Source organism: Coenobita brevimanus, chromosome 69 (assembly GCF_032717465.1).
Source record: "Coenobita brevimanus isolate Jiangsu-jjx chromosome 69, ASM3271746v2, whole genome shotgun sequence".
NCBI classification, from domain to species: Eukaryota; Metazoa; Arthropoda; class Malacostraca; order Decapoda; family Coenobitidae; genus Coenobita; species Coenobita brevimanus.
In genome coordinates, this window is record NC_137022.1 from 7934122 (window position 1) to 7958283 (window position 24162).

At 43.0% G+C, this 24162-nt stretch overlaps 2 protein-coding genes across 2 annotated transcripts in view; both read right to left on the minus strand.

The window, feature by feature from the left end:
- Window positions 1-1419: 1419 nt before the first annotated feature.
- On the minus strand, window positions 1420-16231 carry LOC145406128 (cytochrome P450 9e2-like). The gene is made up of 4 exons (XM_080277328.1): window positions 16039-16231; window positions 4039-4225; window positions 3337-3542; window positions 1420-1589 (listed from the first exon to the last, which is right to left on the minus strand). The coding sequence occupies exons 1-4, from the start codon at window positions 16229-16231 to the stop codon at window positions 1420-1422; spliced, it is 756 nt and encodes a 251-aa protein (XP_080133454.1).
- Window positions 16232-16249: 18 nt separating this feature from the next.
- Window positions 16250-24162, minus strand: part of LOC145406129 (lithocholate 6-beta-hydroxylase-like) — a 14164-nt gene continuing 6251 nt past the window's right edge. The window contains exon 3 of the mRNA XM_080277329.1: window positions 16250-16723. Within this exon, the coding sequence (XP_080133455.1) occupies window positions 16250-16723 (474 nt within the window). The remainder of the gene's footprint in view (window positions 16724-24162) is intronic.

The window sequence follows — 24162 nt, forward strand, 5'->3', positions numbered from 1 at the left end:
CCTTACGGGATTAAGGCGTCTGGCAATAGACAGATAGAGATATACACACACACACACACACACACACACACACACACACACACACACACACACACCGTCATACACACATACATACACACGTACTGTACATAATTATACTGTATATATATAATAATGTTCTTTATTTTTCTATTTTTACTTTTTATTTTTTTGGATATGACATTATTTATTGAAAAAAAAATCTTAAAACCCTAAAACTAATAACCTAACAGACAAATCACTAACCTGTACTGAAGCCTAAAGATACAAATACCTAAACCTACACTAATGGTAAAAATACCTCGACCAAGAGAACACCATCGACTGCAGATATGTAATGCCTTTCTACATTACATAGCTGCACTTATCACCTGCTGACTGTCAGTCGAGGCCCAAATTAATTTAGGGGACATCAGTATATGAAACGGAACCGGAGAAGTGAGGAACATTTTCATATACGTCAGCTGTCGGCATTAATTAGAACAACTTAAAATAGACGGTATAAAGTACCTACATACTATGTACAAAATGTGAAGTACCCCACCCAACAGACCACCAAGAGATACTGGAAGAACAAGGAGGGGGGGGGAAGGAGGGAGGGAGGGGGATAGAGAGAGAGGGGGAATGTAAAGAGGGGAGGAGAGAATCGGAGGGTGCAGGTAAGGAGGGAAGGAGAGGGGTTTGGAGGGGTTGGAAGGAGGTAAGGGGGAAGGAGGAGGAAGGGGGGAAGGAGGAAGGATGGGGGATGGAGGGGGAATGAAGGAAGCGTGTCTTTCAGGGAGCAGGAAGAGGTGGAGAGAGACGAGAGGTGGAAGGATAAAAAGGGGAAAGAAAAGAAATTGAGGGAAAAAAAAAAAAAAAAAAAGGAGAGAGGGAGTGGGGTGGAAGAGAAGAGGAGAGGAGGAAGAAGGGGTGTGAAGGGAGGGAGGTGGTGGAAAATGGCAAGTTTGTGGAAGCAGGGGGCTGAACTAGGGGAGGGATGGAGGGAGGGTGGGAGGCAGAATTCGGCGGCTCGTGGTCAGTCTGGCTTGAGCTTTGGAAGTGAGAAGGTAGTCTATGATTTTGGTAAGACATTTTATTTCCATTTTCTTCCCATTGAGTGCTTTTATGTAGATAATAATTATTGATCCTTATTTGTATTGTAAACACTTCTAAGTAGTTTTAAAGCTTACTCAGATAATTGAAATCGTAATAGCTGACAATCGAAGGGTAACTGATCTGTGTGTGGAGTTTGGGGTGGCGTGTGTGTGTGTGTGTGTGTGTGAAGATTGAGGTCGGCGTGAGGTTTTGGGTGTGGAATTTGTTTTTGATAAATTTATGGATATTTTACTGTTGATGTTTTTTATGGGTTTTTGGTATGATGGCTTCCCGGCCGTACTGGCACACCGCCCTATACGTGCCTCATTCGTGTTTGCGAGGCGTGAGCAGGATGTAGACGCCATGCTTAGGCCTCAGCAGGAATGGTGAGCTTTCCATGTCGATGTCTTCGTGACCTGGCGGTATCCTGAGGTCAGCTGCCAGGATCAGCTTGGCCAGGGCAACCTTGGTCTCCATCAGGGCGAACCGCATGGCTGGAGAGGAAATAGCGTGTAATTAATAACTGAAATGCGTCTGTAAAGGAACTTCAGGGACTTGGATGATAAGTGAGTGTCTGCTCCATTTCACTGGTCGAAGTCGATACTTCTCCCTCTATAGTGCCTTCTCTCTCCTTGCTCTCTGGACCCTACCTCACCCATTATGTAAGAAAGAAGTTCATGATTGTAATAATATTAATAATAATAATAATAATAATAATAATAATAATATGCCCTTATTTCCACAATGGAATCAGAGTAAAGTAAAAAACAAATAAATACCAAACAAAACAATGGTAAGCTGTAATAAAACTAAATCGCCAAGGAAGATGTGTTAGGGAATCTCAGCTGAGGAGAAGATGGAGGTTGAAATCTTGAGCATATTTACGATTCCTTTTCCTTCCCTCAAAACAGCCCAAGACAATTTTTTTTCTTAAATGGAACATAATTTTTACATCAACACAAGACACTACCATTCTCCATTCTCCCTTGGATCATTATATTATGTTCTTGGGAAGGGGGGGGTGAAACTTGATGTTAGAAGATTGTTTTGATCTGTGTTGTTTTGGTGTCTGTGTATATCTGTCAGTCAGTCTCAGTCATTCAACCATTCAGTCAATCACTCAGTCAGTCAGTCAATCAGTCAGTCAGTCAGTCAATCTTGTCCTTCACGTGAAAACAAATTACAGATACGATACATCCTTTCACATAAACTTGGCCCAGATTTTTGTCCTTTTGCTGGTTAAGTCTGGCCTTTGGTTCCTTCTTTTTTGCATAAAAGAAAGGCTTTCTTGATACAGCACTTCGGCCGGTATTCCTCTCTGGTAAGGAGGCTCCCTAACACCTCTTCCTCAGCGGTTCATTTTCCAAATTCCTCATTAATATCCGATGATCTGCTTCTTATGTCTTTTCAATACCGACACTGATTGCACGAATAAAGCACAAGAATATAATAACGGAGCAGAATCTGAAATAGATTGGTAAGGAAGAGGTGTTACTAAGCTTCCTGAATAACACACAAGAATATAGTAACATAGCAGAATCAGAAATAAATCTGCAAGGAAAAGGTGTTAGTAAGCTCCCTAACCTTACTACAGCTCCGCCCTTCCTCGTGATTAATATAAGACTATGTGTGAGCTGGGGGAGGGCAGCGAAATGGCGGGTGACTGTGCGACCTGGAGGAGACTTTGTGGCCACCTCTTGTGTGATTAAGGCGTCTGACAATAGATAGATGGATAACTAGAATATCTTGCCAAAATTCAATATTCAAGGTAGAGATGGCAATTTTAAGTCAAGATGAAGTGAAAGGGGTGAAGTGTTGAGGACACAGGGAAGCCATGTCCGTGTCCCCATGTCTCATTCTGACCCTATGCCATATTCTGACCACATGTCCTATTCTGAACCCATGTCCTGTTTTGTTCCCATGTCCTACTCTAACCTCATGTCCTATTCTGACCGCATGTCATTCTGACCCCACATGTCCTATTCTGACCCCACATGTCCTATTCAGACCCCATGTCCTATTCTCCCCATGTCCTATTCTGACCCCATGTCTTATTCAGACCCCATGTCCTATTCTGACCCCACATTTCCTATTCTGACCCCATATCCAATTCTGACTCCATGCCCTGTTCTGACCCCATGTCCTATTCTGACCCAATGTCCTATTCTGACCCCATGTCCTATTGTCCCCATGTCTTATTCTGTCCCCATGTCCTATTCTGTCCCTAGGTCCTATTCTTACCCAACATGATCTCACCCAAACAGTTCCTGGGTCCCATTCCAAAGGGCATGTGGGTGAAATTCTTGATGTTGATCTTGTTCTCGGATAGGAAGCGGTCAGACCGGAACTGCTCAGGGTCGGGCCAGTAGCTGGGGTCGTGGTGAAAACTCCACAGAGGGAACTGCACCAGGTCCCCCTCCTTCAGGTGCAGATTAGTTCCGGGGATGCTGGAGGAAAGGTGAGTGTAAATGTCTTGAATACACCTGTGATTTTCTTGGAGATTAAATTAGTTATCTATAGATCTGCCTATCAGTCTATCTATCCGTCCATCTACTCATCAACATGTCTATCATCTACTACTACTACTACTACTACTACTACTACTACTACTACTACCACCATTACTACTACTACAGCTGCACACCATGATTTTATATATATATGGTTCTTCCGTGTTCATCATTAAGTTTTCCTCAGCTGTTCATCAAGTGTTCATCTTCATCTGTTCATCTCTAAGTGGTGCTTTAACTCGACCCAACCCTGCCTGAGATAGGGTTAAGCAAGATAATGACTCACATGTTGATGGGAGAGCGGAAGATGAAATAATATGACACTCTGAAGGTCAAGGGGTCGAAAAAATGCAGCAAAAATTTAATACACGAGAAAATGCAGCACAAATTTAAAACACGAGAAAATACATCACATTTAATACACACCCATAACTCAGGCATCCCCTGGTAGGTCAGCTTCCCCTCCTCCTTCACCAGTTCAAGTTCCTGCCGAAGGCGCTGCTGGGGCTTTGGGTTCCTGGCAAGGAGGTGTGAGGAGAAGACCACAGTGGAGGCGGCGGTGCCGTACCCAGCAAGCAGGAACAGGATGCACTGCGCCAGCATCACTTTATCGGTGAGGACTGGCAGTGGACGAGACCAAAATATAAAACAATTTTTAATGAATTACTTCGTATAATGTTAGAATCAATCTTGGGGGATGAAATTTAGCAAGACATTATTTCGGAATCTTGCTAAAATTTATCCCCGAACTGACTTTAAAGTTATCCTAAGATCACGATAGTTTAGCTGGTATTTTTTCTGGTATATCTGTAAGTCCAAATGTATTATTTCTAAGCTATGAACGACCCTGTCTTAATTCCTGCAGCATAAGATGGCAGGTGTCTGAGGGTAAGGAATACATGCTTTCTCATTATGCTGCTGTTCCTCGTCACAATATCGTAATTCTTCCCATCCATCTCCTGCTTTCACGTTCCTGCCTCAGTCCCATCTCCTGCTGCGTCCACTGAACCATACGTAAAACAGTTCACTTCTCCATCTTCACCATCAGTTCTTACTCAGGATCGTTTTGCTCTCTCTCTCTCTCTCTCTCTCTCTCTCTCTCTTTTCTCACATTCACTCTTCATTTTCTCCTATCAAAAACTCTTCCTTACTCACACACTCTCTGCTAACTGTTACCTTATGCAAACAATACCTGGTTAAATTCCAGTCTTCCCCTCTCTCTGCTTTTCATAGCTTTCCGTCTTACCAGTACACTTACACCCTTCTCTCACAATTACACCCGCCTCTCACGCCTACACCCGCCACTCACACCTACACCCGCCTCTCGTACTTACACCCTTCTCTCACAGTTACACCCGCCTCTAATACTCACACCCTTCTCTCATACACCCTCTTCTCATACTTACACCAGTTTTTTTTTTCTTTTTTTTTTTTTTTTTGCCTGTCGACCATTGAGGCCGGAGCCTCTGGTCATTATGTCAAATATATATATATATTTATATTTATTGACATATATATATATATATATATATATATATATATATATATACACATCCATGCATATGAACATACACACTTTCATGCACACGTACATATATATATATAATAATTTTTATTTTATTATTTTTTTGTAGTTTTTTTTATTTTTTTTATTTTTAACCTTATACTACTTATAAACTAAAATACCTAATCTAAAGACCCTAAAACTAATCACCTGACAGACAAATCGCTAACCTATACTAAATCCTATGAGACAAATAACTAGACCTACATTAATGTTAAAAAAGCCTCAACCAAGAGAACACCATCGACTGCAGATATAAAATGCCTTTCTACATTACATACCTGCACTCATCACCTGGTGACTGTCAGTCGAGGCACAACCTAATATAGGGGACATCAATATTTGAAAGGGAACCAGACGAGTCAGGAACATTTCCATATACGTCAGCTGTCGTCCCTAATTAGAATAACTTAAGCAAGATGGTATAATGTATTTACATAATTTGTACAAAAAGTGAAGAACCTCGCCCAGCAGACCACAATCGACTGCAAGTGCCCAATACCTTCCTATATTGCACACTTGCACTCATCAGCTGGTGACTGTTAGTCGAGGAACGGGGTTTAATGTAGCGGACATCAATATTAGAAATAGATCAGTGGGTGGAGGAACTATTTCAAATACGTCAACTGTCAACCCTAATTAACAGTACTGTATATACATATTTACAGTTGATAAAAACTATAACCATGCAGTAAAAAAGTCACATCACTCTGATCAGTCCGGTCTCTCTCAGGAATGCCATCAATTTATCAGTCATAACAATGTCCCCATCACCCAGGATGGTGGAAAGGGTGAAGGGGATGTCTCCTACGCAGCAGTAATTTATAAGTTTTTTTTTTTTTTTTTTTATGCGAGGAAGAAGGAACCAAAGGCCATGAGCCCGCAGTAACAGTTCCCTCCAAGAGAAAAACAAAATACAATAGAGAGCCAAATTCAAGATCCGATCATTTTGAGATGCCTGGACACACTGCGTTTGAAAGACTGGAGATCATAGGCAGCAGGAAATACAGACAGAGGGAGACAGTTCCAGAGCTGACCTGTTGCATGAATGAAAGACTGGGAGTAACGGTTAACTCTTGCATTAGAGAGTTGGACAGAAAAGGGATGAGAGTTTGCTGCCAGACGGGTGCTACGCGCCCGTCGTAGAGGTGGAGGAATGCAAGCAGACAGTTCAGAGGAGCAGTGACCATTAAAGTAGCGATAGAAAAGAGATAAAGATGCAACAGTGCGGCGAAGAGACAGAGGTTGAAGGGAGTCAGTAAGAGGAGGAGAGTTAATGAGACGAAAAGCCTTTGACTCCACCCTATTAAGAAGAGCTGTATGTGGGGAGCCTCCCCACACATGAGAGTTGTACTCCACACAGGGGCGGATAAAACCCCTGTATAGAGTCAACAATTGTGCAGGGGTAAAGAAAGAGCGGAGTCGGCTTAGCACACCCAATATCTTGGAAGCAGATTTTACAAGAGATGTAATATGATCTTTCCAAGATAAGTCCCGAGTAAATGAAACCCCAAGCATGTTCAAGGATGATGCAGGATTAATCTAAATATTATTAAACATTAGTGGGTATACCTGTGGAAGATTTTGTCGGGTTGATAGGTGTAAGAACTGAGTCTTAGAAGCATTAAAGACAACCATATTATTTTTACCCCAGTCAGAGATATGAGCCAAGTCAGACATTAGGTGTGCCATAGCCTCATCCCTTGTTTCTTGAAGTAACTGTTGAGATGGGCGTTGCGGGAACCGAATGGAAAGGTGAAGGAGGGAGTCATCAGCGTATGAGTGGATAGGGTTAGATGTACAGCTTAGAAGATCATTGATGAATAAAAGGAAGAGAGTTGGTGATAGGACAGAGCCCTGAGGAACACCACTGTTGATAGATCTAGGAGAAGAACGATGGCCGTCTACGACAGCAGCTATAGAACGACCAGAAAGGAAGCTAGCGATGAAGGTAGAGATAGAAGGATAGAAACCGTAGGAGGGCAGTTTGGAAATTAAAGATTTGTGCCAGACTCGATCGAAAGCCTTTGAGATGTCAAGTGCAATGGCAAAGCTTTCGCCAAAGTCCCGAAAGGAGGATGACCAGGAGTCTGAAAGGTAGGTGAGAAGATCGCCAGTGGAGCGTCCCTGACGGAACCCATACTGACGATCGGAAAGAAGGTTGTGATAGGAAAGATGCCTTAAAATTTTTTATTAAGAATTGACTCGAAAACTTTTGAAATACAGGACGTTAAAGCAATTGGACGATAGTTGGAGGGTTGGGAGTGGTCACCCTTCTTTGGGACTGGCTGAATGAGAGCAAACTTCCAGCAAGAAGGAAAGGTACAAGTTGACAGACAAAGGCGAAATAGTTTGCCTAGGCAGGGTGTAAGCACAGAAGCACAGTTTTTGAGAACAACAGGAGGGACCCCATCAGGCCCATGTGCCTTGTTAGTACTGAGGCCAGTAATGGCAGAAAATACATCAACTGAAGAAATTTTAATGTCAGCCATGAGGAAGTCAGAGGGGGGAAGTGATGGAGGAACAGCACCGGAATCGTCTAAGGTGGAATTGGAGGAGAAAGTCTGTGCGAAGAGATCTGCTTTATCAGTAGAAGAAATAGCTACAGAACCATCAGAGTAGAAAAGAGGAGGGAAGGATGATGAGGTAAAGTTGTTAGAAAGATTTTTGGCAAGGTGCCAGAGGAGCGGGAAGAATTCGAGTTGGAGAGTTGAGAGCATTTAGTATGGATGAAATTATTTTTAGTAGAGCGAAGAACAGACTTAGCACGATTCCGGGCAGAAACGTAAAGATTATGTGATTCAGGGGTGGGTTGGCTCCGGTACCTTTTGTAGGCCTTCTCCTTGTTGCGGACAGCATTAGAACAAGCGTGATTAAACCAAGGCTTTCTTGCGTTAGTCAAAGGATATGAGAAAGGAATGTATGCTTCCATGACCGAGAGAATAACCTCCGCAATGCGCAAGGCACACTCAGATGGCTCACGGCCATGGAAGCAATAATCATTCCAGGGAAAATCAAAGAAGTACTGCCTGAGGGCCTCCCAGTCCGCAGCTCCAAAATGCCAGAGACGACGTTTCCCTGGAGGGTCCGCAGGCCGTGCTGGAGCGATAGGACAGGTTAAGGTAATAAGGTTGTGATCGGAGGAGCCCAACGGAGAGAAAAGATTAACAGAGTAAGCAGAAGGATTAGTTGTGAGGAAGAGGTCAAGTATGTTGGAGCTCTCTCCAAGGCGGTCAGGGATACGGGTAGGGTGCTGTACAAGCTGCTCTAGGTCATTAAGGATAGAAAAGATGTAGGCTTGTTCACCAGGTGGATCCGTGAAAGGAGAGGAGAGCCAAAGGTGGTGGTGAACATTGAAATCTCCAAGAATGGAGATTTCAGAGAAAGGAGAAATGGACAGAATGTGTTCCATCGTAGAAGTAAGATAGTCGAAGAATTTTTGATAGTCAGTAGAATTAGGGATAAGTAAACAGCACAGATATATTTAGTCAGAGAATGACAGGAAAGCCGAAGCCAGAGAGTGGAGAATTCAGAAGAATCAAGTTCAGGAACACGAGAGCAAGATAAGTCGTTGCGTATGTATACACAACAGCCACCTTTGGCTTTGAAATGAGTATAGAGAAAGTAGGAGGATACAGAAAAGGGTTTGCTGTCAGTTGCCTCAGACAGCTGAGTCTCCGTTAGAAAAAGAAGGTGAGGTTTAGAGGAGGAGAGGTGGTGCTCAACAGAGCGAAAGTTAGATGAAAGGCCGCGAATGTTGCAGAAATGAAGAAGAAGAGAGTCAGACAGTGGTTCCAGGCACCTCGAATCGTCACCGGGAGAGGGGCAGATGGCGGGGGCATTTATGGTCCCCCCCCCGGGGACTCCGAGGCTGGGTGAATTGATGCCATTTTGGTAAATTTTGAATAGGAAGTGTAGTGTGTACTGTGCATGTAGTTTGGTGAAGATAGATAGAAAAATTTGTACTGGAGAGCATGCTGGCCTACTCTCTGTGTAACTGAGACACTGAAAAGGTTCAGCAAAGGGGGATGGTCAGGAACTAGTCCTGAGGGCTGATGAAACGGGAGCTCCAGCACTCCCTGTCATCAGCTTTCCATCCACCTCGGGAGTACTGCCCTGCTCGACTGGTGCACGTTCACGAATAAATCGCTGACAGCGCAGGATGATATGACTGATAGATAACACCGCATTACAGATGTCACAGTGCGGTGGGAAGCGTCTTTCCATATATGGTTTCATGTGAGTTAAAATGGTGGCATTGAGCCGTAGCCGTGCCAATACTTTTTCTTCAAGGCGACTGGGGTGGTTGGCAATGTCCCAGTTGCCCAGGTGCGACTTATAAGTTGGAATAGTTAGTCTGGTCCACTGACCTTGCTACAGAAGATTTATTGATTTCTTTCCGAGAGAGAGACTCAACCATAGATCACAAGAAACGTCCCAAGTCTCCTCGAGCTCTACATCCGACTTTGCAAGTAAGTCAGCTTGCTCATTGCCGTAGATACGACAATGACCAGGCACCCAGATCAGTGTGAATGACTTGTTGCATGAATGCAACTTATTAATGATGCAGCCCTGGATCTCGTGAGAGTCCGTAGTACAAAATGCAATTGCCTGAAGGGCTGATTTCGAGTCTGAAAATATGACAAATGAGTCATTCCTAGAATTGAGAGCATAGTCTATGGCTTTGTCAATAGCAAAAAGTTCGGAGGTAAACACAGATGTATGAGTCGGCAGCCGATACCTGAGCGCACATTCAGTAGACCACACACTCGCACCCTCACATTCACTCGACTTGGAGCCGTCGGTGTACAAGTGGTGGGACCCCAAGTGACGGATGATGATGTTACGAAAACAAGTGGTGGACCTCCGCCTCCGGCGCCTTGGCCTTTGGTGCTGGGAGCCATGTAACATCAACAGTAAAGCCGGGTGGCTCCCAAGGCGTTATATTTTTAAGCACCAACTTGTCACAGTCACTGGGGTCCACACCAAGCTCCTGAGTCAGTAAGTGGAGGTGAACGGCAAGTGGCCGACGCACCCCCTGCATGAGATGGTGGTATTGACACAGGGGGGTACAGGCCACATTGCCGATATTACTTTTCCTATATGTTCGTATGCCATACGAAAAGGCCAGGTGGTCACGGCGAATACGGAGGGGAGGCACATTCACCTCCACTTCCATATGAGCTACACGGGTACACCGGATGGCTCCAAGACACATTCGCAAACATTTATTCTGTAGCACATCCAATCCTTTCAGCGTGGCATCGGATGCCGAGCCATACACCTGTGCGCCATAGTCTAGCTTCGATCGAATAAGGGACTTATACACCATTAATAAAGATTTTCTGTCAGCACCCCATGTAGTACCTGCTAGATACTTAAGGACATTTAATGGTTTATTACAACGAGCAAGCAAAGTATTAACGTGAAGTTTAAAATTCATTCTGCAATCAAAGTGGAGGCCCAAAAACTTTACAGAATATTGAAAAGGTACCGCTTCATTATCCAAAAATAAACGCAAATCGGGGATGTTACGAATTGTAAAAACTACAGCGGCACACTTATGGATGGAAAACTTAAATCCCCACTCCAAGGCCCATTGGTGGACGGAGTCAAGGACTGCTTGAATCTGCCCAGCCGAAAATTGTGCGATACAGGAAGAGTGCCATATTGCACAATCGTCAGCATAGAGCGAGTATTTAAGATTCCTGGGAATAGGAGCTGATGACAGAATATCATTGATCATAATACTAAATAAAGTAGGACTAAGCACACTTCCCTGCGGCACCCCATTTTCCTGGATAAATATATCTGATGTTATGTTACGGGGCAAACTGACAGAGAAAGTCCTGTCCCTTAAGAAATTTGAAATAAAAATAGGCAAATTTCCTCTTAAACCATAAGCATAGAGCTTCATTAGTATACCATGTCGCCATGTCATGTCATAGGCTTTATGGATGTCCAAGAACACCCCTATCATGAATTCTTTATTGGCAAATGCCTCTGCAATACAATGCTCCAAATTCATTAAATGATCTAGTGAACTTCTGTATTTACGGAAGCCACATTGTTGATCATTTAACAAATTCTTCGACTCTAAAACAAAAAGAAGCCTATTGTTTACAATTCATTCCATGACCTTACATAGACAAGAAGTCAACTCAGTAGGACGAAATGAAGTGGGATTCAAAAGACGACCAGCCTCTTTGGGTATCGGTATGACGTGCGCAAAGTGCCATGAGTTTGGGAACGTTCGAGACGCCCAAATCTCATTGTACAATGTTAACATATTAATCAGGTTGTCCTGATTAAGTTGCTGGATCATACCGTACTTGGTGTCTGGTCCAGGGCTGGTGTCTTTACAGGATTTAAGGGCAAGGAGCAGTTCATCTAGCATAAATTCTTGGTTGTACAGGGAGTCTACGTCTTCTGTGGCAAAGTCAATAATCTGTAGCTCAGCCGTGCATTTATGATGTTGAAAACGCGGATCATAATTGGCTGAGCTACTTAAATGAGAGAAACTCCTGGCGAGGATGTTAGCAACGTCCATGGGCTCATCATAGATATTATTATTTACTAGCAGGGTGGTAATAGGGAAGTATGGGCCTTTATTATTTAATACTCTTATTGTGGACCAGACTTTACTTAATGGTGTTGTATGAGTCACCGTGGACACAAAGGACCGCCAGGAGTCACGTTTGGCCCTTCTTATTATTCTCCTTGCCTCACCCCGTGCCTGTTTGTATGCAATAAAATTTTCCTCGGTGGGCTGACTATCAAAAATCCTGTATCTCCTATTGCGTTTTCTTTATGCTTGTCGGCAATCCCGTGTCCACCAATGTGCTCTGTGCTTTGCATGAACTGTAGAAGTCTTGGGAATAGCAGCCTCAGCTGCGTGTAATATGGATTGGGTTATATTTTCGACCTTAACATCTATGGGCTCCCCAAATATATCTAAATTGGCGATCCTTGAGAAGGATCTCCAATCTGCTTTCTTATAGATAAATTTTGGAGGTGGAGGGTCCAAAATGATGTCGCATGTATAAGAAAGACAGATGGGTAAATGATCACTTCCCAAGGAGTTGTCGTAAGGGTCCCATGAGAAATCTTGATGTATACCAGGGGAGGCCAAAGATAAGTCAATGGCCAAAAAGTTACCAGTACGATCATCTACAAGAGTCACTCTACCATCGTTCAGAAGACAGAGGTTGGACTGTAGTATTAGGTCGGCTACTTTCTCCGCACCACCATCAATCCTCAAGCTATCCCATTGATAGTGATGGGCGTTAAAGTCACCCAACACTAACTTATTACCAGGTAGATGTTCAACTAGTGAATTTAAAGCATCACAATCAATGGGGGCATGTGGAGGACAGTACAAAGAGCAAATAGATAGATAAGTGTTATTACATTTTACTCTGCACGCGACTGCTTCCAGAGTAGAATTTAGAATCACTTCCATTTGTGGGTGTGATTTGTGTGTTTATATGGCGACTCCGTGACCTTCATATCTTCTATATGAGTGGTAGTGTTTTAACTGTGGAGGATCAGGGTGATCCTCCAGGCGCGTCTCCTGTAAACAAATAACGTCTGGCCTGTGTATTGACAGCAAGATTGCTATATTTGGTAACTTATTCCCGACACCCCTACAATTCCACTGTAATACAGTGAAAGCGACGGTTTAAGATTTACGAGGGTGGCCAGTGCTCTTAGTTTATGCCACCCACCACCAAGCGAGTGGCTACCGGGGGACCTTTCCCGGTGCTTGCTCGTGGAGATCTCCATATTCTCGTCAATAACAAGGCTCCCAGAATCCACCGAGGAAGAGCTATTCTTTCTCTCCCTCGCTGGGCCAGGAGTGGGAAGGACATGAGGACGTTACTGTTTGGTGAGGGTGGTCAAGTTAATTTTATCTGACTTGTCAGGCTTCTGTTTTGGCCGCACTGACTGCGAAGGAGCAGCGGCAGCCTAAGAGTATGAAGTGGCAACAGGGATGTCTGTCAGAGAGTTGGAACGTACAGGAGGCTTAGACTGAGAGGTAGGGCGTGGGGCATGAGGAGCGAATGTAAGGTCAGTCTGTGTCTCCACTGTGCACATCACAGGACGGGACACAACCGCCGATGCATAGGAGATATTAGGTTTGGGAGTTGCATGCAACTCCTTCACCTTCTTCCTAGCATCATAAAAGGATATGCCCTCCGTCGCTTTCACTGTGCAGATCTCTTTCTCCTTCCACTTGGGACAAACCTGAGAGGAATTGGGGTGAGCACCCTGGCAGTGAAAGCAACATTCATTCTCTGATGTACAGTGGTCAGCAGAATTGCCTACAGCCGTGCACTTGCCACATACTAGGTTAGAAGATCGACAAGCCTTTTCATGGTGTCCATAGATCTGACATTTTGCACAACGAAGGGGGTTCGCGATGTATGGTCTGACATTGAAAATTTCATATCCAACTTTCACATTGGCTGGAAGAGATACTTTTCCAAAAGTCAAAACAACTGTTGCGGTCTTCGTTCTTATGCCCTCTGAAAATCTTGTAATAAATCTGACCTCTATTTCATCTTGCTGAGCAAGTTCCTGTACGATTTCTTCCTCTTCCATAAGCACCAGATCCCTGCAGGTAATAACACCCTTGCAGGAATTCATGGAGTGGGGGATCGTCGTCTGGACATCGTAACTGTGGAACTTCCTCAGTTTCAGCAAATCCTTGACCTGGGCAGAATTGATAGTCTTTACCAAGAGATCTCCACTTGCAAGTTTTTTAACTTGTTCCACCTCACCTGTACACCCATCAATCACCTTCTTGATGATAAAGGGATTGAGGCTGGACAGGGGAGTAGAACCAACCGCGTGAATGAGGACGAATGAGGCATTATGTACACTGATGTCAAGTGCTCGGGTCCGGGGCCGTTCAGTCGGGGGACAGTCTGTCCATTGGTCAGTCGGGGGTCGGTCAGGACTACCTCCCCCCCTGAAGGGGGGGAGGCAGTATGGGCGTCCGCCATAGAATCCACTCCCCCCTATCGGGGGAAGTGGGAAAGAGTTGAGAAACAAACAAGGAACAAAATACCCGGGGCAAAACACCTAAGGCTAAGATTGCCCTCTCAAACCAATCCAGGGAGGCCCGACTGTGTTGCTTCACACCTCAGAGCGATCAGTGGGGGGGACCCTCTGTGGGCGAGTAAGCAAAGGTAATCTTAGTAAATAGATATAGACACTTATTATATCTCTATGAAGGGTAGGGAGGAATATGAGAACTAGCTAACCTAATTTTTATTCGTCCTATTTACAAAACTAATGCCGGTGAGGCAGCCCTGAAAACTAGAGGAGAGCCAGAAAAACACGTCCAAACTCTACGTGACCATGCATAAAAGTCCCCTTACACCCGCCACTCTCGCCCCCAGATGCATGAACAGACTGAATACCTGTGGAGATATTTAAGTGAACCTAATCTGCCCTGAATATATTTAGGTGGATATAAACTGACGAAACTGGCCCCAGATTACCTTAAATTAACCTAAAATTGCTGAAGCCAACTTCATCAGAACTTATATGAACCTAAAATTGCTGAAGCGAACGTGTTTAGAACCTTTTACATTGAGTGTGGCTCAAATAGTCCCAAACCAACCTGCATGGGCGTATACAGATATAACAGTACCTGACCTCACATGACCACACACACACAACCTGACATTGACCTGGCTCAGTATGAGTTGATGTCAAGTGTGACTTGCAGTGATCATTTGGGCTAAATTCCTGCTATTTAGGTACTTATCACACACAAGTAACTGATTATTTTGATTGCTGTATTTCTGGTGGTGACGCTGGCTGATGGTGCCTGAGGCTGTCCTGACTAATTAAAAGTTTTTTGTTGACGAATGTGACTGAAATCAGCACTTGGTTACACCTCTAAGATCTTTCTAAGAGTTACCATTGCTTTAAGCACTTAAAAAGACGGAGATGAAGAAAATGCAGTTGTCTTCCATAAGGTGACAGACAAGATGGACAATAGTGCCACTGGAAGGTAATTATGGACCTAATCTGAAGCTTCTTATTAACACCTGGTGTATTTTGTTCCTCAGGATGGAAAATTAACCTTTAAAAATCCCTTTCCACTTTCATTTTGTGGTGGAATATTTGGTATGGTAAAAGGCCATGTGGAGAGGATGGAGAACTAGGGACTAATGAGGAGAATGCGTGTGAGTGAGGTGGACGGGGGGAGAGGGAGGGGCGGCCGAGGATGAGATGAATGGATGGAGTGGAGAGGTATATGAGAGTGGGGGGTGCGAGCTGGGGGGAGGGCAGCGAAATGTCGGGGGAAAGGGTGACCTGGAGGCGATTTGCTAGTGGCTACCCCTTACGGGATTAAGGCGTTAGCAATAGCTATATAGAAAATAGAGAAGTGTGCAAAATGGACATGATGTAAGAGAGAGAGAGAGAGAGAAACATCATCAATTTTAGGAAAGATAAAGGTGTGCAAAAACATGGGAATTCAGAGTTTGTCTTGGGCGAGTTAGTGTGAACAAGAAAGCATAATGACTATTGGCAATTGAATGGCTAACAAGACAGTCATTCAGGTTTATCAAGTCCCAATTTTCCCCAGACATCGAAATGCAGTCGTCAAATTTACCATCCAGGTCCCATGTGGTCCCTATTTCAGCTCTAAGTAGGAATAGGAGAGGATAAAATAGACCTTGCCCAAAGGTCACAGAATTTGCCCGGGAATCAAACCTGAGGCATCACTTTCATGGTCCTAGTGTACTCCCAATTACATCACTTGTACTGCAGATGAAACTTTTACAGGTATGGTATAGCAAAAAGATCTATGAAGAGAGAGTGTAGTAATAAAAGACAAAGGTCAATCACCATGCTTAGCAGAGGCAGAGGTGGTGTCAGAGTCTTCAGCCCATGCCTCCAGTAAAAGGTCAAGGAAGTCCCTCCTCTTTTCGCTGGCTTGGCGGGTCCTGATGGTCTCCTCTTGTACACTTCGGAAGAACCCTACCTCTTCTAAGGCCTCCTTCATACCCAAAACGTTGAACAGTCGTTGCCAGTTCCTCATCACAAGAAGCCTCCATACCTATAGTGATGATGTAGCAAAAAAAGATTCTGCTTTTTGGACAAAAATAGGGTTTTCCTGTGTGAGAGAGTTACACTCGATGCCAAATGCACAAGATGTGATAGTGTCCATGCTCAACTGTCCGGCTTTGTCCTTCATGTTAACAGACAGATTCTTTTCTGCATCTTTAAGGCAGGATGATACAAATGTGTCAGCAATACTGCACACAGGTGGGAACATCCTTCGAATCTTCCCGATGGAGAATGTCGGGGACAGGACAGCATGCAACTCTTTCCACTCCTGATCCCTCTTACTTCCCAGCATGTCACTCATGTAGCTGTCGGGTTGGTTTGCACGAAACTGCCTCCTTTTTATGAAATTATCAAAGTCCTTTACGAATATGTTCTTGAATATGTCCGGATCACACACCATCAGCGCGGGACTGAAGCCATCATACAGGCCAAAGCAGGGACTGTTCTTGTAGGTGTGGTACATCTGAAATGAAGAAAAATAAAATAGTTTCAGCCCCTGTAAAGTATGATGGCTACTTAAGCTCACAAAAGTATTTATATAACATACCATACACCAGAAGCTTGCCTGGTATCAGAAAAAAAATCTTGATCAGTCTCTCTTGACATAAGCAACTGCGATTAGTAACTTCTTTTTTAGCTAAGACAATCCCCTGTAACTTATCACTTTTAAATACAGTTTCTTAACATAGGCACCATAAAACATGCATTTTGTAATAGGACGAAAGAACAGTGGACATGACAGAACTGAGATGCTGTCACTGAAAGCAGGCAGGATACAAAAGAGATATTAAGGAATGAGGTAACCATAAATCAGAGCTGGGCACCTCTGCAACCACTTTTGCAATCCGCGATTTCCGGAATAGTGGACCGCATGATTTCAGTTGTGGAACTGCGATTGCGGCAAACTCGTCCGAAACTTGCGGTTTAAGTCTATTAATACCAAGTCGGATCACGTCCATCTAAAACGGGTCCAAGCTGGCCCAGGGGGCGGAGCATTGGAGTGACGTCAGCTGGCATGAAACTGAAGTTCAGTTGACCCCTGACAGTGGTGGTGAGTGGATGTATGCTGCACTCTCCAGATCATGACACATTTTCAGTTGGAAGTGAGGGAAGGGACTGAAATGTGTGATGGAAGGTATGGGGGTGTGAGGGAAGGTGTAGGGGTGTGTAGGAACCTACTTCTATGTTATACAGTTAAACAAGTCTGCCATTCTTCCCCTTCTTCGTTTTCCCTTATTATAAATGATTGAGTCTGCCCTTTTATATATTTTCTGTTACTTAAGCCAACTGACGTTTCACACAATCCATGCCTCCCTGCATCCTGAGGGAAAGTGAACCGACTTAGTATTTATAGACTTAGCTTGCGGTATTGCATTACGGAAGTACTTCCGCTATCGCAATCCAGTGTGCAATCTCCCACATGGCGATGGCAGTCGATGTCGGTTAGTACAGGCTACAGCATGACTCATTAATATCAAGCTTGAATAGGATTATCCCGGCCAGCAGCGGTGGCGGGCTAGGTGTCACTGCATCAGTTACCAATAGGGATGGGCAATACCATTAAAAATTATTTGATATAATAAGATACGATATACTATGAGCCAGTGTGGCAGTAAATTTTATGGCATGCATAGCTAACCATACACAATGGTTCCACAGTTTGACAGATGACGATCTTAAGGACTAATGTAATGGTGATCACTAAAAATACTTTTATTTTTTTTTAATGGTCTTACTGAGGTAATATCTGCTGTAGTAAGCACATATCTATGAATTATCTATTTAAGTTCTTTGGATTGGATTCTGTTGCTGGTCAGATGATTTTCCCGAGTGGCAGAAAGGCTATTTCTTTTCATTATAACATTATTTTTGTAATAAAGGATATGATTATATTATTTTATTAGTAGTACTGTGAGATTTTCATGGTATGTCCTAACTCCGATACAAAATAAATAGTGATGGATATACACCTGAGTATACGTCAGTACCTTACAAAATTTCGGTTCTGAACATAATTGTAATGGGTAAGTTTTCAGTAAATACCCTAAAGTAGTTGCGACAATTTTAAAATATATAAATGTCATAAGTAGATTATAAATACAATAATTCAGAACATTACCAATCGATTTTCCCCCTGTCTGTGCACTTTGTATTGAAAATTGTGAACGTGGATTGCGGTTGCGGTATTGAGGTAGCGGAACTTCACATTCCAAGTTTATTGCGGAATTGCGGTAGCAAAAGGTAAGGGTCAGAGATTGCGGAATTGCAATTCCGCAGTTGAATTTTAGATTGCGGTGCCCAGCTCTGCCATAAATACATTTTATAAGCCCTGTCTGTCACAATCTTCTCAACTATGAATAGTAGTCAGCTGGTAAATTTTATAAGTTTGGTGATTCAGGTAGTTCTGTGAACGACCAATACGTTGTTGGCACAGGAACAGGTCAGCTCAACCAAACACTAAGTAATGGATTCGGTCCTCATTCTTACCTCTCTTAAATCCTGTATTGCCAAGAACCGATGAGTTTCTGAAAATTAAACCTAGAAAAAAACAAAGAGAAAGAAAAGAAAGAAACAGGAATATAGGCATTAATGCATAACACAGTATATAATAGTTACAGGCATATAATAGTAATATGCATTTATGTCATAGCACAGTATGTAACTCTAGTACACTATGTAATGTTTGGTGTTCAGGAAGAGACATACACATCTCCTAGCCCAGAATGCAAGCATATAATATACGGCAAACATATACCAGATGGTCTAGAATTTTGTGATGTATCAAAGACATGGGGTAACTGATGAAAACCTGCTAGTTCACGTGATGGCAATGGACCAGACATTACACACATACATACATACACACACACACAGAACCCAGCCGGAAACCAGCCAGTCATATATCTCGGGAAATCTGAGGTGAGAGTCAGAGAGCCAGAGAGAACCAGAGAAGGCAAAAAGAGATTGGAGTGACCAGAGAAGGAAGCTTAGGAGATAGGGTACAGTAGGAGGTTCACCGTCACACTGACAATACGTGGGTCACGTCAAGCTTTCCATCACATATCTGCATTACAATAAAAACCTCTTAACCTCAGAGTGTCTGTACTTCACCTTCACTTACGATACAAGATAGATGGAGGGGCAAGGAAGACAGAGAAACACCTACCTCAAGATAAAACTTACAACGAGCTATCCAATGTCAGAAGACTTTATATTGGTAGCAGCCCACATTACTGGTGACAGAGGTGCCTTGCCAGTCTACAACTACAATCCCAACTCCTTGCTATGATTATTATCTACACACACACACACACACACAGACACAGACACACACACACAGACACACACAGACACACACACACACACACACACACACACACACACACACACACACAGACACAGACACAGACACAGACACAGACACACACACACAGACACAGACACACACACACACACACACACACACACACACACACACTTCAGCAGATCTAATTTGTGAATCTTTCATACTGCCATGTCTTTGCCTCTGTGTCTTTACCTGAGGCATCCCTACAATGTATGGATACTTTGCCATGTTTTGTCACGGTGACCCCCGACAACGTATCCATATGTTTTGCAATTGTGAGGTCCATCATTTGAACAGTTTTTAAGTTTCACAGGTGATTTTTGGTTGGCATGTATGGGAGACCTTCCTCTACCCAACGGTAGGTGGGGATAATGCCTGGCCCCACATGACACCCCCTTCCCCCTCACATGCCATTTTCTCGGCAACTCACCTGTTAGCCGTGACCTGGCAAGTATAGACATGTCACACAACAGTCTCTCCAATGACGAAATTCAAGGCAAAAGTGATTCTTGAGGTGGAGGACAAAGGAAGCAAGAAGCCAGAGGAAGAAACAAGCAGAAGTGATGAGGCGGTAATGTCGTAAAGGAAAGTGCCTATGTTGATGTTTTTGGTGAGTGAATAACTCTTATATCGCATATTTTATTGTGTGAAAACCAATATACTCTTGTAGTACATACAAACTCGTACTAAAAAGTAAATATTTACGTATAATGAGTGGTTTGGAATGGTTACCCCTCCCAAGAAAACGTCTTTTCTGGAGCCTGGCCTGAGAGAACATGGTACCAAGGTTGGGGTACTGTTATCTATATTTGGTGTTTCTAAACTCAATTGAGCACTTTCTCTCTTAATTTCCGATGTTTCTCATAAAAAGCGGAGGTTTTAGCAGAAAGAACAATTTTTTGAAAATCTGCCAGGATTGGGAGGGGTCAGTGGTGAAAAATCTGCCAGGACGTGGCAGGTTAATATGGGGACACTCAACCATTGTGTGGCAGTATATGCTATTAAAGACAGAGAGGCTGTTGATATGTGGTGGCAGCTATCATCCACTCACTTTATTTTTTTTTATGCGAGGAAGAACGAACCAAAGGCTACGAGCCCGCAAAACAGTTCCTTCTAAGAAAAAAACAAAAAACAATACAAAAGAGAGCAAAATTCAAGATCTGTTCATTTCGAGATGCCTGGACACACTGCGTTTGAAAGACTGGAGATCATAGGAAGTAGGATATACAGACAGAGGGAGACAGTTCCAAACTTGACCTGTTGCATAAATGAAGGATTGGGAGTAAAGGTTAACTCTTGGATTAGAGAGTTGGACAGAAGAGAGATGAGATTTTATTGCTAGATGTGTGTTAAGCACCCGTAGTAGAGGTGGAGGGATGCAAGCAGAGTGTTTAGAGGAGCAATGACCATGGAAGTTGTGATAGAAAAGAGATAAAGAGGCAACAGTGAAGCAAAAAGACAGAGGTTGAAGGGAGTCAGTAAGAGGAGCAGAGTTAATGAGACAAAATGCCTTTGACTCCACCCTATTAAGAAGAGCTGTATGTGGGGAGCCTCCGCACACATGGGAGCTGTACTCCATTCAGGGACAAATAAATCCCTTGTATAGAGTCAACAACTGTGCAGGGTAAAAGAAGGTACAGAGTCTGCATAGCACACCTAATCTCTTGGAAGCAGATTTTACAGGAGATGTAGTATGATCTTTCAAAGATAAATCCCAATTGAATGAAACCCCAAGCATGTTCAAGGATGATGCTGGATTGAGCTGGATATTATTAATGTTTAGTGGGTACTCCTGTGGAAGATTCTGTCAGGTTGATAGGTGTAAAAACTGAATCTTAGATTCATTGAAAACAACAAGATTATTTTGACCCCAGTCAGAGATACGAGCCAGGTCAGACATTAGGAGTGCAATTGCCTCATCCCTTGTTTGTTGAAGTAACTGCTGGGATGGACGTTGCGGGAACCAAATGGAAACGTGAAGGGTGGAATCATCAGCATGCGAGTGGATAGGGTTAGATGTCCAGCTTAGAAGATCATTGATGAATAAAAAGGAAGTGAGTTGGTGATAGGACAGAGCACTGAGGAACACCACTGTTAATAGATCTAGGAGAAAATGATGGCCGTCTACAACAGCGGCTATAGAACGACCAGAAAGGAAGTTGTAGATGAAGGCACAGATAGAAAAATAGAAATCGTAAGAGGGCAGTTTGGAAATTAAAGATTTGTGCCACACTCGATCGAAAGCCTTTGAGATGTCCAGTGCAATGGCAAAGCTTTCGCCAAAGTCCCGAAAGGAGGATGACCAGGAGTCTTAAAGGTAGATGAGAAGATTGCCAGTGGAGTCCCTGATGGAACCCATAATGACGATCAGAAAGAAGGTTGTGATAAGAAAGGTGCATTAAAATTATTCTGTTAAGAATAGACTCAAAAATTTTTGAGACACAGGATATTAGAGCAATTGGACGATAGTCAGAGGGTTGGGAATAGTCACCCTTCTTTGAGACTGGCTGAATGAGAGCAAACTTCTAGCAAGAAGGAAAGATACAAGTTGAAAGACAAAGGCAAAACAGTTTACCTCGGCAGGGTGTAAGTAGAACAGGAGGGACTCCAACAGACCCATATGCCTTGTTAGTACTGAGGCCAGTGATGGCAGAAAATACATCAGCTGAAGAAATTTTAATATCAGCCATGAAGAAGTCAGAAGGGGGAAGTGATGGAGGAACAGCACCGGAATCATCTAAGGTGGAATTGGAGGAGAAAGTCTGAATAAAGAGATCTCCTTTATCAGTACAAGAAATAGCTACAGAACCATCAGAGTAGATAAGAGAAGAGAAAGATGATGAGGTAAAGATGTTAGAAAGGTTTTTGGTGGGTGCCAGAAGAAGCAAGAAGATTTCGAGTTCGAGAGTTGAGAGCATATAATGCAGATGAAATTATTTTTAGCAGAGCGAAGAACAGACTTAGCATGATTCCGTGCAGAAACATAAAAAAGAAGTGATTCAGGAGTGGGTTGGCGCTGGTACCTTCTATAGGCCCTCTCCTTGTTGCAGACAGCATTAGAACAAGCTTGACTAAACCAAGGCTTTCTTACATTACTCATAGGATAAGAGAAAGAAATGTATGCTTCCATGCCTGAGAGAATAACCTCTGTAAAGTGCAAGGCACACTCAGATGGCTTCCGGCCATGGAAGCAATAATCATTCCAGGGAAAATCAAAGAAGTACTGCCTGAGGGCCTACCAATCTGCAGCTCCAAAGTGCCACAGTCACCGTTTCTGTGGAGGGTCCACAGGTTGTACCAGAGTGATAGGACAGGTAAAGGTAATAAGGTTGTAATTGGAGGAGCCCAACAGAGAGAAAAGATTAACAGTGTAAGTAGAAGGATTAGTTGTACGGAAGAGGTCAAGTATGTTGGAGCTCTCTCCATGGCTTTTAGGGATACGGGTAGGGTGCTGTACAAGCTACTCTAGGTCAGTGCTACTCAAAGTGTGGTACGCGTACCGGTGACGGTACGCGAGCCATCGTCTGCCGGTACGCGGAGATTTGTATTATTATGGCTACATTGTTCATTTACTCACTCATGTTAAAAGTCATTGCTATCCAACTAACGAATGCGATATAATGAACAGCAAAACAGTGAACTGAATACGCATGAGATCCCCCCACAAAAAATAATAATAATTGGAATGAGAATTCAGTATGGTAGTTAATTAATTTTGGAAACATTAAACGTATGCATCCAATTCGACCTAAGTATCACTATGAAGGATAAATTGTTGGAGCTGGCTGCTGACGAAGGATTGAAGACAAGTTTCGAAACTTCAACATCACTTGCTTCCTTTTGGATAAAAGTGAAAGCAGAATATCCTGAGCTTAGTGAAATTGCCCTGAAAACTCTTCTCCCTTTTCCTTCAACCTACCTCTGCGAGACTGGCTTCTCAACAATGAGTGTCATTAAGACAAAATACAGGAATTGTATGGATATTCATTCTCCATTGCGAGTGGCATTGTCCTCAATTGAACCACGATTGGATAAGTTGATAAATAAGAAGCAGGCTCACCCTTCACATTAGTAAAGGTTAAGGTTTTGCATTGCCTGTGTATTGTGTTATTAGAATAATCATTCATTTAAATTTAATGTTACCTATTCCTTTCAAATTTGTATTTTAACATTTATTCATTGGGGTTTGAAATAAGAAAAATATATAATTTTCAAGCTACTTTATTCATTATAATTTTTCGTTTTATTACTCATACACATGCTTATATTTGTTCATAAGGCTTTGCTAGTTTGATTTGTTAATAATGGTTTTATTTATATTGTAATATTGAATTACTTGTTTACAAAATCAATTAAAAAAAAAAAGTCAACTTACTTTTATTATCTATTCATTATATTTTTCCTGTATAAATGAATATTACTACTAATGTCTCGGATCGTAAACAATTAATTATATGGCACAAATATCGTACTGGTCAATGGCACACTGGGAAGACTTGTTACGTCAATGATGACTGCCCTTGGATTGGCTTGCTTCGCTTGCACATTGAAAAAAA

Excerpts from the sequence above, each read along its gene's own strand:
- LOC145406128 (XM_080277328.1), bottom strand. The coding sequence starts at position 16,231 with ATGAGGAACTGGCAACGACTGTTCAACGTTTTGGGTATGAAGGAGGCC. Across the intron at positions 3,543-4,038 it reads ACCTACCAGGGGATGCCTGA|CATCCCCGGAACTAATCTGC; the intron begins GTTATGGGTGTG and ends CCTTTCCTCCAG. Across the intron at positions 1,590-3,336 it reads TTTGGGTGAGATCATGTTGG|CCATGCGGTTCGCCCTGATG; the intron begins GTAAGAATAGGA and ends TTTCCTCTCCAG.